General features: G+C 39.6%; 1 protein-coding gene across 3 annotated transcripts in view; it reads left to right on the top strand.

Moving 5' to 3' along the window:
- Positions 1 to 3,752, top strand: part of MTCL3 (MTCL family member 3) — a 45,371-nt gene extending 41,619 nt beyond the window's left edge. The window contains exons 6-7 of one of the 3 annotated variants that reach the window (XM_072643269.1): positions 822 to 1,997; positions 3,488 to 3,752. In XM_072643269.1, coding sequence (XP_072499370.1) covers positions 822 to 1,997; positions 3,488 to 3,598 — 1,287 coding nt within the window. In that variant the 3' untranslated portion in view covers positions 3,599 to 3,752. Of the gene's footprint in view, positions 1 to 821; positions 2,295 to 3,487 lie in introns of those variants that run through there. The other 2 variants (XM_072643270.1, XM_072643271.1) reach the window with 2 other exon arrangements.
- Positions 3,753 to 15,823: the final 12,071 nt, after the last annotated feature.

The raw sequence follows: 15,823 nt of genomic DNA, 5'->3' as shown, positions 1-15,823 counted from the left end.
ACAAACTCCTTTGTTTGACATCTAAGCCACATGATAGTTTGATGCCATTCTGTCTTTCCTGGATAATTATATATCACTTTGCAGTCTAGCTAAATTGAGCACACCTTCCTGTATGTGATATCCCATCTCCCACTTTGCCTTCACACAGGCTGTTTCCCATACCAGAAATTCCCTTCCTCCTCATCTCTGCCTATTGGAGCCCCTCATTCCCTTCAAGATTCAGCAAAGTGCCATTACGTTTAAAAACCTTTCTTGGTTTCCCCAGTTGTTAATGCCTCCCATCACTGTGTATTAAGGAAAATGTATCTTATACTTGTTCATATGGGACATGTTGCATCCCCTAATAGAATAATTTTCCTGAGAGCAGGACTCTCTTACTTTTGATATATTCTGTGACAAGCACAGTGTCTGGCACATGTAAGCACTTGATAAATGCCTATTGATTGATGATATTAATTGACTTTAATATTTACCTATTGTAAGCTCCTCCACCACATTTTAATTGTACGCAGTTACGACAAAAAATGATTAGTTCATGTGAGTACCTACAATTTCTGTTCTTCATAGGCCTTTCCCTCACTTCATGTTCAGAACTATAGCTTCCCAAACATTTATTTGCCAAGTAATTGCACAGACTTCCTTGGCACACGAACAACATTTTCCTTCACCTTTCCCTCCCCCACTCCTTCCATGTCTCTTGAATCAGAGCCTAGCTATGAAGCAAAGGAAATTAGTTTTGCAGGTGTCTTTTTTTTTTGGTGGTCATTTTCATGATTTACATAAAAATGATTCCTGTTCCTTTCTCTCTTTTTTAAAATGAGGAGGATAGTGAAGATCTGAAATGCCAGCTGCAATTTGTCAAAGAAGAAGCTGCCCTCATGCGAAAGAAAATGGCAAAGATTGATAAAGAGAAGGACAGGTTTGAGCACGAGCTCCAGAAATACAGGTCATTTTATGGAGATCTGGACAGTCCATTACCCAAAGGGGAAGCTGGAGGACCTCCCACAACGAGGGAGGCTGAGCTCAAACTTCGTCTGAGGCTGGTAGAAGAAGAAGCCAACATCCTGGGGAGGAAAATAGTGGAACTGGAGGTAGAGAACAGAGGCCTGAAAGCTGAGCTTGATGATTTAAGAGGAGATGACTTCAATGGGACAGCTAATCCCCTCATGAGGGAGCAGAGTGAATCTCTCTCTGAGTTAAGGCAACACCTGCAGTTGGTGGAAGATGAGACAGAATTGCTCAGAAGGAACTTGGCTGACCTCGAGGAACAAAACAAAAGAATCACAACAGAGCTGAATAAGTACAAGTACAAGTCTGGGGCCCATGAGAGCTCAAGGCACCATGACAATGCCAAGACTGAAGCCCTCCAGGAGGAGCTGAAGGCTGCCCGAATGCAGATCAACGAACTCAGTGGCAAGGTCATGCAGCTGCAGTACGAGAACCGAGTCCTTATGTCCAACATGCAGCGTTACGACTTGGCCTCCCACCTGGGGATTCGGGGTAGCCCTAGGGATAGCGATGCTGAAAGTGATGCTGGAAAGAAAGAAAGTGATGATGACTCCCGTCCACCACATCGCAAAAGGGAAGGGCCCATTGGTGGAGAGAGCGACTCAGAGGAGGTCCGTAATATTCGATGCCTCACCCCAACCAGATCCTTCTACCCAACTCCAACCACCTGGCAAAAAAACTTCACAGACCGGCAGCAAATGAAGGACATCCGCTCAGAAGCAGAGCGTCTGGGAAAGACGATAGACCGGCTGATCTCAGACACTAGTACCATCATCACTGAGGCAAGAATTTATGTGGCCAATGGGGATCTGTTTGGACTGATGGATGAGGAAGATGATGGCAGCAGGATCCGGGAGCATGAACTGCTTTACCGGATAAATGCACAGATGAAGGCATTTCGGAAAGAACTCCAGACTTTCATCGACAGGCTAGAAGTTCCAAAGTCATCAGATGACAGAAGTGCAGATGAGCCATTGTCTGTTAGTCAGGTACAGTTCCTCCTATTGCACCCTAAGTTGATGAAAAAGTCACTCCCACATAGGTGAGATCTCTGTATTTAGTCTGTATTTACAGATTAGTTATTATGATATACTCACTGGCTTACTGGCTTCCAAGTGAAGTTTGATAAAGTCCACCTACTCTTTTGGGATAAAAGCAAATGAGTTTACTTTTGAAGTACATAGAACACACCCAATCATTTTATGTTCCTCATGCTTGAACTTGATTATTTTCTTAGTAACTGTTTTCTTTACATTTTACTTAAGAATAAAACTTTAAACTCCAAATTTCTTGATATCTTAAAGCCTGGAATTGGTTATTTTCCCCCTACCTCCTCATGCTTTCCTAGGCGGTATTATACAAAATGCCTGACCATAGGCTAAAATACATTCACCAAGAGCCAGGAACATAGATTTGTCATTTCACCCTGCTTAAAAGGTAGAACCTGAAAATGAAATGGAAAAAATGAAAAAGTACGTTGGGGGAAATAATATGAAGAAGGGATTTCAACATCATTTGAACAGCTCTGTCCTAGGACAAACTCTGAAGTAGGTAGTGCTAAGAGAGAAACAAGTAGGTTTACCTTGTAGCTTGTATCAACAGTAAGCCAAAAGATAAGCAAATAAGCTTCAGGATCCAAAAAAAAAAAAAAAAAGATATGGCATAACTTTTTCTGTAAAAGGAAAAACTAGCTTCTTGCTTCTCTCCTTGTTTCAGAACAGAGGCCAATGAAGTATTGTTTAGTTCAAAATACTGGCCATTTAAAACTACCTCTTGTACACAGAGGCCTACATGCCATTTGTATCAACTACACATCAGTATTGAGTATGGAACTGAAAGACAGGCATTGTTACATGAGGCTAGTTATACATGATAAAATCCTTCCATTAGTGAAGTCCTTTTCTCCACCTAAGTCATGCTGAGTGTTGAAAAGAGAAGAGAGATTGATATGCTTTTATCGAGATATATCAAGACATGTAACTCTGGATTATTTTATTGTTTCCTGTGATAGCTAGAAACAACATGACCCTATCTGTTATTTTAAAGCTTTTCTGCTGATCTTTCTAGGGCAAACTGGGGAGGAGGGGAAGGAGGGGGAGTGGACTGAAGAATAACTAACTTAGTGATGAAACTCAAAATTTGAAATTGAAAGCTTGAAAATATCCCTTTCTTTTTAACATAACAAACATTTGGTTTGAGGTTTCCTTGTGGCACAAATCACAGGTACTGTGAGCATATGGTTTGACAAAAATGTCCCCTGGGGGGGTAAAAATGTGAAAGTGCCTCTCACTTCTGAGTGAGAGAAAATAATATGTACTTGAATGGTTTTCAACTAGATACTCTTTGGGAGTATAGGCTAAAACTATGGAATTTTTCCCCTCCTTTACTAGATACAGTATTAGGTTGTTGGTTATTTGATGATAGTTTTTGGATGGTCACTAATTAACTCTTCTGTTTGTCTCTATATTTACCTTCCCAGATGTTCCAGCCTATCATTTTACTTATTCTGATTCTTGTATTATTTTCATCACTTTCTTACACAACAATATTTAAACTTGTCTTTCTTTTTACACTGTTTTTTGTACTGTAAGCCTTTCGTCATTTATCGTTCATTGTAGTATTATTTTCCATTTGTTTATTTTGTCCACCCTCCAAGATAAGAAGTAACAGAAGTATAGTTTCTGTAGTAGCCAATACTATAAAAACACTGAAGACTGCTTGTTTCTTAAAAAAAAAAAAAAAAAAGACACACATACACACACAGCCAAAGCAACTGATTGATATAAGAATCCTGTCTACAAGAATATTTCAGGTAAGGAAAAGAGTCAGCCTAACTTTCTGTGAATCACCTTAATTCTGGATTTCTTCTTTTAGGTCATTTTTTCTGTAATCATCCTCACCATCTTGACTGAGCAATTGTTTGAATTCCTCACTTGATCCATGTTTTAAGATGACAGATCTAAAAAGAAAGTATGGGAGGAGGAAGAAGAGGAGACTAATATGACAATTGTTCTAACTGGCCATATAAATGTAGATAGTCATAAAAATGTGTATTTGTGAAAGTGAAATGACTTTATTTACATTTTCCAATAATGAAATGTTCATTTGAACATTCAGTCTAACCCTGTTATTAAGAATCTACTATGTGCAAGGCACATGGGGAAAAAAATCCTCTATTTATATTATGTCCGTTGAACCTCACAATAGTTCTTATGAAGAATGAAGTATTATCCCCACTTTTACCAATTAGAAAAATGAGACTTTAAGAAGTTTTGTGATTTATCCATGGTCACACAGCTCACAAGTATCAGAGGCATGACTTAAACCCATCTCTTTCTGAATCTGGGTCCAACAACCACAGCCACTCAAGGAAGCCTTCTTGGAAATGGGATGAGTAGACATGGTTTGGACCGTGGTGTTGTCTATAAATGGAGATTATGCTCTGAATAGATGCACTGTTGTAATAGAAAACTGGGTAGTAATTTAGTACATTTAGAAAAGTAAGGGCAGCTAGGTGGCACAGTAAATAGAGCACTGATCCTGGAGTTAGGAGAATCTGACTGACTCAAATTTAGCCTCAGACACTTGACACTCAGTAGCTGTGCGACCTTGGGCAAGTCACTTAACCCCAATTGCCTTGCCTTCCCCCCCAAAAAAAGTAGCTATGTATTGCATTGCTTCATTGAACTGGGTCAGACAAATCCAACAACTGCTGTCTTCTATTACATCTAGAGCCATCAGTTCCTAGTCTAGTGTGTAAGATATTTTTTCCTTTTATATTTAGAGTCTAGCTCTCTGTAACAGATCTCTACAACAAACCTCCTCTGAAAAAGGAAAACTAACTCCTTAGTTATTTGATTATGATTTCCCTAAAAGGTTTGCCACTGATTGATTCCACATTTTCAGTTGAATTCAATGAGCATTAACTAAGCACTGTGATAGATACTAAGCTGGATGCTGGGAATGCAATGTCAAAAATAAAAAAATAGTCCCTTTCCTCAAGGAGCTTACATTCTACTTAATACTCATTGTACTGTGTGAAGATACCCTCCCTAAGAGATTGGAAACAGCTTCTGCAATTGAACCCTCAAGCCCTTCCCCAGAGTCTTTCTTCCTTCTCTCTTCAGCTCAGGAGTTGGAACATACTTCCCAACAACCGCCATAAATGGCCCTTTCCTATCAGTGAACTTCAACTGACTCTACCTTTCACTGGTGTTTATTTCCAGTCATAGATTGTTAGAACTGGAAGAGGTCATGACTGTTAAGTAAGGGGGAGTGTTATCTTCCTTACTCAGAATTCTGTGTTGTGGTCATTAGATTGGATTATTTTTGTTTTCCAGTTTCAAATCTCTTCTTAAATTGTCCACCATTTCCACTTCCATTTACAGGAGCTTAGCTTTCAGCTTGGTCCAGTTAACAATACATCCATCAGCTCCACACACTTCTCTAAATTCTCATGTTTTTGACTCATTATCCTACTTATCTCCTCAAACAAAGTGGGCACTTTCTGGTGTCCTGTCACAACTTTATAATATTTCAATAATATAATGACTATGCTATATAATATTGCATAGTTTCAGTAATAAAAGTCTTTAAATGCGTATTTGCATTTCCATTATTTCATAAAAATAGAAGTCATTTTCTGACATTTCCTCATGCTCTAACCAATATGGATAAACTTCTGTGGACCAAGTGAGCTAGTGTCTGTCTAGTGATTTGATTTTCAGCACTTGCAGATCCAGTAATCTGCAGGAATGTTTCCAGATATATAAGTTATGAATTCATTAGAACTAGTGGTGATTTGTAGGGGCTGGAAAATCTTAGTGAAGTATAGGGAAGTATTGGGCCCCAGAGCAAATAGCACTTAACTGTGAGTCTTAACAGACTCACCTGCTCTTAAAAGATGCAGAAGTTTCTATTTTCAGTCCCCAAAAAGTATGCACCACTGGTATTTATAAGCATATTCTCCATGAATTTTATTTTTTTGTCAAAGACTTGTGTGTGCATGTGTATACATATATACCCATTTCATTACTCGAACCGAAACTGTTTACAAACTTGCAAACAGTGTGAACTTTTGGTGTTCTTAGTTGCAGTTGTAAGTTGTCAGAAGGTAGCATCACTTTGTCTTGACTGTGCGTTCAGTCAGAGAACCAAAGGTCACAAACTGAGATTATAAAATGTACAGCTGAACTGAGACTAGCTCTTTCTATAATAACTCAAATGGAATCACTCAGATTTCTTTTTCCATTTTCCTTGATCCCAAACCAAGGTCATAATCTACTCTCCAAAACAAATTTTAGCTTGGGGATTCTTGGATATATCCTCAGAATATCATCTCTCCAAGAGTAGCATTTGGCCTTGATTCAAAAAGAGAATTCATGAGGACAAAAATTGGCTTAAAATTCAAAAACATCATTAGATCTGACTCTTCCCATTTTTGTACATACCTGCTGATGGAATGCTGTTGCGAATTTCAGAGGCAATTTTGTCATGTGTATGCTGAAATGCTTGGCTTGGAGGATGTGGTGTTCACTTACAACTGCACGTGAATCTTTTGGAATCAGAAATTGGCCACATTCTTCCTTTTAATTATTTAAATTTTTTTTGGATCATGAAGACTGATAGAGGCAACTAGATGGCGTAGTGGATAGAGTATTGGAGTAAAGGAGGGCGAGTTTCAGGCCTGCTGCAGACATTGGCTGTATGATACTGGGCAAGTGTCTAAAACTCAGCCTCAGTTTCTTTATATGTAAAATGAGGATAATAATAGTACCTACCTCCGAGGATTCCTGTGAGGATCAAAGTAAGATAATCTGTGTGCAAAGTTCTTTGCTAGTCTTAAAGTACTATATAGATGTTAGCTGTTATTATCATTGGCTCCACAAAGAATCCTTCTCTACTGACTCATTATGGTGAGAAAAGGCTGGAGGGGCTTTCAGTCCAGGCCCAGTAATAATCTGCACGCCTGAAGATGAACTTAGCAACATATGAAGAGCTTCATCACCAGATGACTGTGCAATAAGAGGTGATGAATCTTTTGAAAATGGTAAAAGAATACATAAATGCTCAACCCAAAAGACCTCATTACATAGTAGACAGAGGGTTGGCTTTTACAGAATTGGGAAGGTGCAGTTCAAGGTCTTCTCCTGACACATACTGGCTGCAGGGTTTTAGTTAGCTTGTCAGTGTCTTGGGTACCTACTGAAGACTATAAATTACTAATGCACTGGCAGTGAGTAGGTGGGCATTGGTGGAAGGAATTTATACATAAGCAACTCCCCACAATGATGAAATCACAGGTCATAACCAAAACATGGCAAACCAAAATAATTCTCTAGGAAGAAAAGGAAAATGACATTCCCCTTGGGATCTAATCATATACAGGGAATTTGAACATAGTCATACAAATGCAAATATCCATCTAAACATAAATTCACAGACTAGGCAGACACAGAGCCGCTGGCATAGATTTGTTAAAGGTAAGTACGAGTGCTATTAATGAGAAAAGTCATCATTTGAATCCAGGTACTCTGATTATAAATCTAGCACTCTTTATGTTAGAGATCACTAGAAGGAAACATGTATTAGGCTCATAGGAGCGTACATTTATAGCTAGGAGGGACTTTGCTATTCAGTCATATTCAGTTGTGTCTGACTCTTCATGACCTTATTTGGGCTTTTTTTTTTTGTCTGTTTTTGGCAAAGATACTGGAATGGTTTGCCATCTCCTTCTTAAGATGAAAAAACTGAGGCAAAGAGTTAAGTGATTTGTACAGGGTCACACAGCTAGTAACTGTCTGAGGCCAGATTTAAACTCAAAAAGATGAGACTTCTTGACTTCAGGCCTAGCACTCTATCCACTGCAACACCTAAGTGCCCTAGAAGAGACTTTGGAGATCGTACAGTCATGGGATTAGAATTGGAAGGGACCTTAGAGGTCACACAATCCAACCCTATAATTTTATAGACCAACAAACTAGGGTTCAGTGAATTTAAAGGGTTTACTCAAGGCCACAGGCCACCTAGTGGCAGAGTGGAAGTTGAACCAGGGTCCTCCAACACAAAATACATTGAACTATGCTGACTGTCTACTTCAAGTCTTTTCTCATTTAACTAAATCATGCTAGCATCTTGACCTCAATCCAGAACTTCAGTATATTTCAAGAAGCTTTCAACTGTTCCTATATCCGTCTTTCTTCCCTCTCCCTACTTGCTACCAGTGGAGCTAATACAGTAGAATCTACTATTCTTTCCCTGCTACCTATGAACATGCCCATGTCTCTCCTGTCTTCAAAAAAACCCTCACTTCATCCTGTACTAGCCATCATCTCCCTTTTGTGGCTGAGATCATTGAGAAGGCTGTGGACAATAAATGCTTGTACTTCCTTCCTCACACCCTCTTCTTAACTCTCTGTAGTCTGGCTTTCATCATCACCATTCAACCAAAGCTGCTGTCTCTGAAGTCACTATGTATCTCTGAATTGACAAATCGAATGGCTCAAACCTCCTCCTTCTTGACCTGTCTACAGCCTTTCACACTATTAATCCCTCCTCTCTTGGTATTCTCTTCTCCCTAGGTTTTTCAGGACACCACTCTTTCCTGGTTCTCTTCCTACCTATCTGAACATTCCTTCTCAGTCTTCTTTCCTGGAAATTCATATTAGTCATGCCTGTTAACTGTGGCTATCCCACAGGACTCCGCCTTGGGCCCTCTTCTTTTCTCCCTGTATAGTATTTCATTTAGTGATCTCATTAGCTCCCATGGATGCAATGGTCAGTTCTGTGTTGATGATTCTCAGATCTGCTTATCTAGCTCTAACCTCTTTTCTGACCTCTAGTTTTGCATTTTCAGCTGCCTGTTGGACATTTCCAAGAAGATGTCCTGTAGACATCTTAAACTTAGCATGTTCAAAATGGAAATCATTATCTCCCTCCCCCCTAAAGAACCATCCCCTCTTTATAAGTTCTCTATGACTACTGAGGCTACCATAGTCTTCCCAGGCACCCATGTTCTTAATTGAGGTGACCTCCTTGACACCTCACACTCATCCCTCTTCCCATCCCAAGCCAAGGCTTGTTGATTTTACCTTGGTGACATCTCTTAAATAAACCCCCACTTCCTCTGACCCTGCCACCACCATGGTATAGGCTTGCATTGCTTTACACCTGGATGAGTTCCCCCTGAGGCTATCATCCCTGCACTAGCAACTGTCTCCTCTTCTCCTAATCGTGACCCTTTGATGAACTAGTTCAACAGTTCCACACTGTCCCCTTGCATCCCTGATGCCCTTAACATATTGCTGTGCCCTACCAAATCTCAGCCTTGGATCACCCCCACCATCTGCTGTTTTTGCTCCTACTCACCTGCAGCTGGATGAAAGTGGAGAAAACCATGCCATTGTTCTGGCTGCATCCTGTACAGATACATATTACACAACCTCAACTGAGCCCTCACTACTGCTAGGCAATCATTCTACAACTAACTTTTCAATTTTCTACCCCACTCTTCACAGCAGCTCTTCCAAACCTTTTCATCTATCCTCAAACCTCCCAGACAAGGCTCTGTCTCCCCCACCTTTTTAGCTGAAAGCTTTTCCTCACATTTTAAAGAAAAAATAGAGGCTCCATGCTATGAACTCCCTCTTCTCCTCTCTTCCTCATCTCCCATTTCTCAGATGCCTTCTGCCATTATCTCCTCCTTCATCCCATCTAATAAAAAGAGACTGCCCTGCTCCTTGTCACACCCCTCTACTTGCACAAGTGATCCCCTTCTATCTTGTCTCCTCTAACAAACTGCCCCCTCTGCATCCCCACTTTCTCACTTATCTTATTGAATCAATCATCTCCATTTTACAGATGAGGAAACTGAGGGAGTGTGGTTAAATGACTTGCCCAGAGTCACAAAGCTAATAAATATGTAAGGCAGGATGGTATTACGTCTTCCTGGCTCCATAGCCAATACTCACTGGGGAAAAGAAATCATTTTACCATTTCATGGCTCTTCTACTGTTTAAAAACATGTCCCTATCTCCCCCATCCTCAAAAGAAATCCCTCAATTCTTCCATTCCTACCTTCACCCTGAATCTTTTTGTCCTTTGTGGCAAAATTTCTTGATAAGGTCATTTACAGTGGATACCTCTACTTCCTCTCCTCACTCTCTTCTTAACCTCCTACAATCCAGCTTCTAAACTCATCATTCCACCAAAACTGCTCTCTTCAGTTACCAGTGATCTCCTAATTTCCAAATCCAGTGACCTTTTCTCACTCCTCATACTTGACCTTGCAGCAGCCTCAGACATTGTTGATCATCTTCTCCTTGATACCCTCTTGTCTCTAGACTTTCAGAATACTCCCGTCTCCTGGTCTCTTCCTTACCTATTTGACCATTCCTTCTCAGAGTCTTGTGCTGCATCTTCATTCAGGTCACATACACTAACTCTGACTGTCTCTCATTGCTGTCCTGGTTTTTCTTCTTTTTCTCCAACCTCCTTCACTTGATGATCTCATCAGCTCCCGTGAATTTCATCGTCACTTCAATGCTGATAATTCTCAAATCCACATATTCAGCATTAATGTCTTTGTTGCTCTTGGAGTCTCACATCTCCAATTGTCTTTTACACATCTCAACCTGGATGTCCAGTAGACATCTTAAACTCAACATGCCCAAAATTGAACTCATTATCTTTCCCCCTAAACCCTAGCCTATTCCAAATTTCTCTGTTAATGTCAAGTCACTAACATCCTTCTGGTCCTCTAAGTTCACAACCTCATTACCATCCTGGATTCACCCCCCCCCCCTCCCATATCCAACCTGTTGCTATTTGATTGATTGGTTTCACCTTTGATTGATTTCATCTTTACAACATCTCTTGAATACTCCCCCTTCTCTCCTTTCATACTGATATTACTCCAAGGGCCCTCATTACCTCAGGTCTAAACTATTGAAATGGTCTATTGGTTGGTCTGCTTGCCAACAGTCTCTCCCCACTCCAGTTTATTTTCCATTTAGCAACCAAAATAATTTTCCTAACACATAGTTCTGACCACATCACTTTACCTCCACGCCACATTCAGTAAACTCTGGCAGCTCCCTATCACCTCTATAATCAAATACAATCACCTTGGTGTAGAGTTCAGAGCCTTTTATATCCTAGCCCCTCTTCTCCATCTTTCCAGTCTTCTTACTTGTTATACCAATACCACCATCACACACACACACACACACACACACACACACACACACACACATGCGCACACACACCCATACACATGCACACATGCACACACTCACTTTGATCCAGGCTTGCTATTTGAATAAGACATTCTATCTTTTAACTTTGAGAATTTTCTGGCTGTCCTCGCTGCCTGGAATGCTCTCCCTCCTCATTTCTGCCGTCTGGTTTCCCTGGCTTCCTTGAGATCTCATCTAAAATTCCATCTTCTACATCTTCTGGTTTCCCTGGCTTCCTTCAGATCTCATCTAAAGTTCCATCTTCTACAGGAAGGCTTTCCCAGTCCCTCTTAATTTTAGTACGATCCCTCCACTGATCATTTTTAATTTATCCTGTACATAGCTTATTTGTATAAATTTGTGTTTTGTTGCCAGTCTCATTAGATTATGAGTTCCTTGAAGGTAGGGACTGTCTTGTGCCTTTCTTTGTATCCCCAGTGCCTAGCACAGTGCCTGGCAAATAGTAGGCACTTAATGAATGCTAACTGAACTGACTCACCAACTATCCAATAGCCTTCTAATTGATCTTGTTGCCACAAGTCTCTCCTTACTCAAGTTCATTCTCCACTCAGTATTCAGAGGCACAAGTGTGAACATCTTCCATTTCCCTTCCCTCCCCACCCACCCCACTCTGACTCCCTATTACTTCCACAACCAAATATAAAATCCACTGTTTGCCATTCAATGCACTTCATAATCTCTCTCCCACTCCACCTTTCCAGTCTTCTTACACATTGCATTCCTCCATATTCTCTGTGATTGAGTGACACTAGTCTTCTTTCTATTCCTTGAACAAAAAACACTCCATCTCTACTTCAGACATTTTCACAGGCTATCTCTCATATCCAGAATGTTCTCTTTCCTCACCTCTATCCCTAGGCTTCCTTCAAGTCCTGGCTAAAATACCACATTTCCCAGGAAACCTTTACCAATTCTTTTTACGTCTGATGCCCACCCTCCCAATTTTTCCTGTATTCAGTTTTTTGTCCATAGTTATTTGCAAGTGGTTTACCCCATTAAACTGTGAACTCCTTGCATGTTGAAACGGTCTTTTGCTTTTCTTTGTATCCCCAGTCTTTAGAACAGTGCCTGGCATATAGTAGGCACTTAATGAATGTTTGTTAACTGACTGGAGACATGGAAGGAACTGCTTCAAAGTAGTCAAGAGTCTCTGGAGATATTCTTCAGAGCAGTGGGGAATTTATTCCTTCACTCTTTTTCAGAGATGACTTTTCCAACACAACTCCTCAGAATCTCCAGTGACAGCACGTGTGGATAGCACATGACTCTATCACCCAGAGAAACCTGTTCCCATCAAACTCTTCCCACTTGCTGCTGGTGGTGACAACAGCATGCCAGGGAGGAGGAAGTTGCCTCTCTAACCACCCCCTTTCCTTTCAACGTCTGTTTTTACCTCCTACTTAATTACATGCTCCTCCCATGTGACCATTCTAGAATGTATCTCTTCCTCAGCTCGCATAACAGATTTAGGGAAAGCAATACTTTTCTTCCTTCCAAGAAAAAGACTCTCCATAATATGGAAATTCTTTCTAAACACCTCCCCCAGTCCTTATTGGATAAATGCATGAATCTGGAAAATAATGTTACAAAAAAATCATATATGAAAAATTTCCAGGCTTCCTCCTACTAGGAGAATAATATTCCTGAAAACATTTCTCTTTCTGGAGAAAACCATCATATAGCACCCTTTAAACTGTGCCATTTAAAAATAGCATCCCAATGAGAAAATCCCCCTGTCTGAAGCATATCATACGCTCATGGACTTTGGTACAGAATGCAGGTGATTGGTGATCTGGCTTAGATAAAAGGAATTCAGCTGGTTATTTTTAAGCCTAACTGACTCAAACTCATAAAACAAAGAAAACTTCAGAGCAGGAGTTGGAATGTGAGTTGGCGGGCAGTCCCTAGCCCTCACTTTTATTCAAGGAGCGGAGTGGGATGGGGTTGTTTAAGCAGCTGCCAGAAAACAATGGCATGCCAGCATAGGGCTTAGCTTTAACTCTACATTTTAAAAAATGTTTATAACTATGTGATCCCAAAATTACTTCTCACTTTAGACTCTGGATTCAATCTTTCAACTATATATCCTCATTATATGGCATAAAACTTTTAGTATTTGTTTTTGGGTGGAGAAGCACAAGGAATAGTGGAGTTGGGTGGAAAGATCAAAAAATTTGAATACTAATGACATTTTGAAAGGTTAATAATACAAAAGGCAGATTTTGTATAAATATAGCTGCCAATACTCAAGGCTCAATAAGCTTACTGGTTCTACTGGAAAATATTTTAGGGATTACTGCTTATTCATCTTTGTATGCCCTTCTGATCATACATAATAATGTCATGTATATAGTAGATTATAAATTTTTAAGTAGTAAATACGTGTTTGAGGGAGGGAAAGAAGGGAGAAAACAGGATAAGGTTATAGAAAAGAGTACTTGGTTTTGAACCACAGGACCAGTGATCAGATTCTATCATATTGTTTAATTGTACCTCAGTTCCCCTATCTGTAAGAAGAAGAGATTGAAGGGTTTGGACTAAGTGATCTCTTCCATCTGTAATTCTATGAGAAGGAAGGAAGAATGGAAGGTGGGTTACATAAGTTCAGAAAAAAATCCATATTGAGGCTAAATGATGAAACTAGCATTCCCTATCTGAGTCACTTTTTCCTAAGTAGCATCTTCAGTGACATGTACCATGATAGGTACAGAAATGGGCCCTGCCCCATGAGGAGAAGTATGATCGAAGTATCCAATAGAAGTCTCTGTTGGAAGAGGGCTTTATGGTATGCAAATAAACCCATTTCCTGGGTCTGTTTGTATGCCTGAGCAATAGTAATAAATGTGGCAATGCTCTATAGCTCTAAAATATATTCATAGATTTTTTTTTATCAGTTGGGGTCCTTTGGCTCACAAAAATGAAAGATGTATGAATACAGAAAGACATATCATTTCTGGATAAGGATGTTCTCCTTGACAAACAGCTTAAATGCTGGATGACTTAAGGAAACCGTGGAATTGCCTTCTCCAGATAACTTGGGGTGTGGGTAGGAGTGACTTAAAGGGTAAAAGAATTATTCTTCTTGAAGGTGGGCAAGAGACCATAGAATTCTCTGCATGCAATATCATGCAAATTACTAGAACTTCTCTATTAGAATACGAGTTCTCTGAGAGCAGAGGCCATTTGTTAAGCATATACATATGTATGTATATACATATATATAAAGTTTTTTTCATCTTCATGACAAACCTGTGAGATAAGTGCTATTCATATCCCCAATTTACAGATGAGGCTGGGCAATGTGACTTGCCCAGAGTCACACAACTAGTAAAGTGTCTGAGACAATATTCAAACTCAAGTTTTCCAGCCTCCAAATTTAACACTCTATCCAATGTACCACTTGACTGTCTCCAACTACCATTCCTTTCATAGTCAAAAAATTTGCCTTATAGGGTTGTTATAGGCTTTTGAATTAATGGTGAAATGTGCCTGTCTTGTTATTATAGAACAATAGAAGTGAGGGATCTTGAGGAATCCATCCACCATGCTTGAACCCAAACTATCCCAGTGAGTTAGCAGCTGTACCTTTTCTTCAGAACTTTTCAGAGAAGACCATATAATCTATAATGAATTGTGCAGTCTCACAGCAGTTATAGTCAGAAAGTTTAAATTAGTGAGTCCCCTTTCCTTTTATCTAATTATATTCTTTTTTTTTCCATTGAAAACAATTATAAGCAGCATGTTTTCAGTCACAGGCCTTCACATATTTAAAGTATTGGCATTCAACTCAGGCTTCTCCTTGCTCTGGTTTTAATTAGGACGCTTTCCCAAATTTTTCATAATTTGGGATGATTTTGTGAACATTTTATCAGTTTCTCTCATCATATTTCATTAGGGAGAAACCTAAAAGATAGTATATTCTAACATTAAAAAATGGATGAAAGAAAGAAAGAAACAACTGAATTGTCCAATCAATAGCGTAGGGGCAGTTAGAAAGCACATGTAATGCTCATTTCTCCCTAATACTAGCTCTTTAAAAGATTTCTGAGTTTTAAACCATTTCCTATATTCTAACAATAATTCATACTACTGTTAAGGGAGGACTTAATAAAGAAGAATAGTTTATCTACCTGCCACTATTTATACTTTTTAAAGAGAGATCAGAAGATATCTGTACAAACTAATTTGATGGAAAATTGTTCAGAAAAAAATGAGCTTTTTGATTATGACAAAGAATTATTTATTTAGGCCTCTAGGGAGAAGCAGTAGAGTGTCCTAAAAAGCACATTGGAATGGGAATCAGGGAAACCTGGGTTTTTATCCCAACTCTACCACCAGCTAGTTGTGTGACCTTGGACAAGTCAAAGTTTCCTCACCTATAAAGTGGGAAGGAAGAACAGATGAAACAAACTTCCATCCTTTGGGTAGAGATAAGGAGGACCTACAGGTGGAAAATGTTGCATGTGATTTTTTATTAGTTCCTTTGCTGTGTTCAAGAGAGGGTTCATTTGAAGTTAAAGACAGGTATTTCAAGAAAGACATTAATAATACTATTTTAA

The sequence above is a fragment of the Notamacropus eugenii genome, chromosome 2 (assembly GCF_028372415.1).
Source record: "Notamacropus eugenii isolate mMacEug1 chromosome 2, mMacEug1.pri_v2, whole genome shotgun sequence".
In the NCBI taxonomy this organism is placed as follows: Eukaryota; Metazoa; Chordata; class Mammalia; order Diprotodontia; family Macropodidae; genus Notamacropus; species Notamacropus eugenii.
Note: the sequence above shows the minus strand (reverse complement) of the source record. Positions and strands in the feature narration are given on the sequence as shown.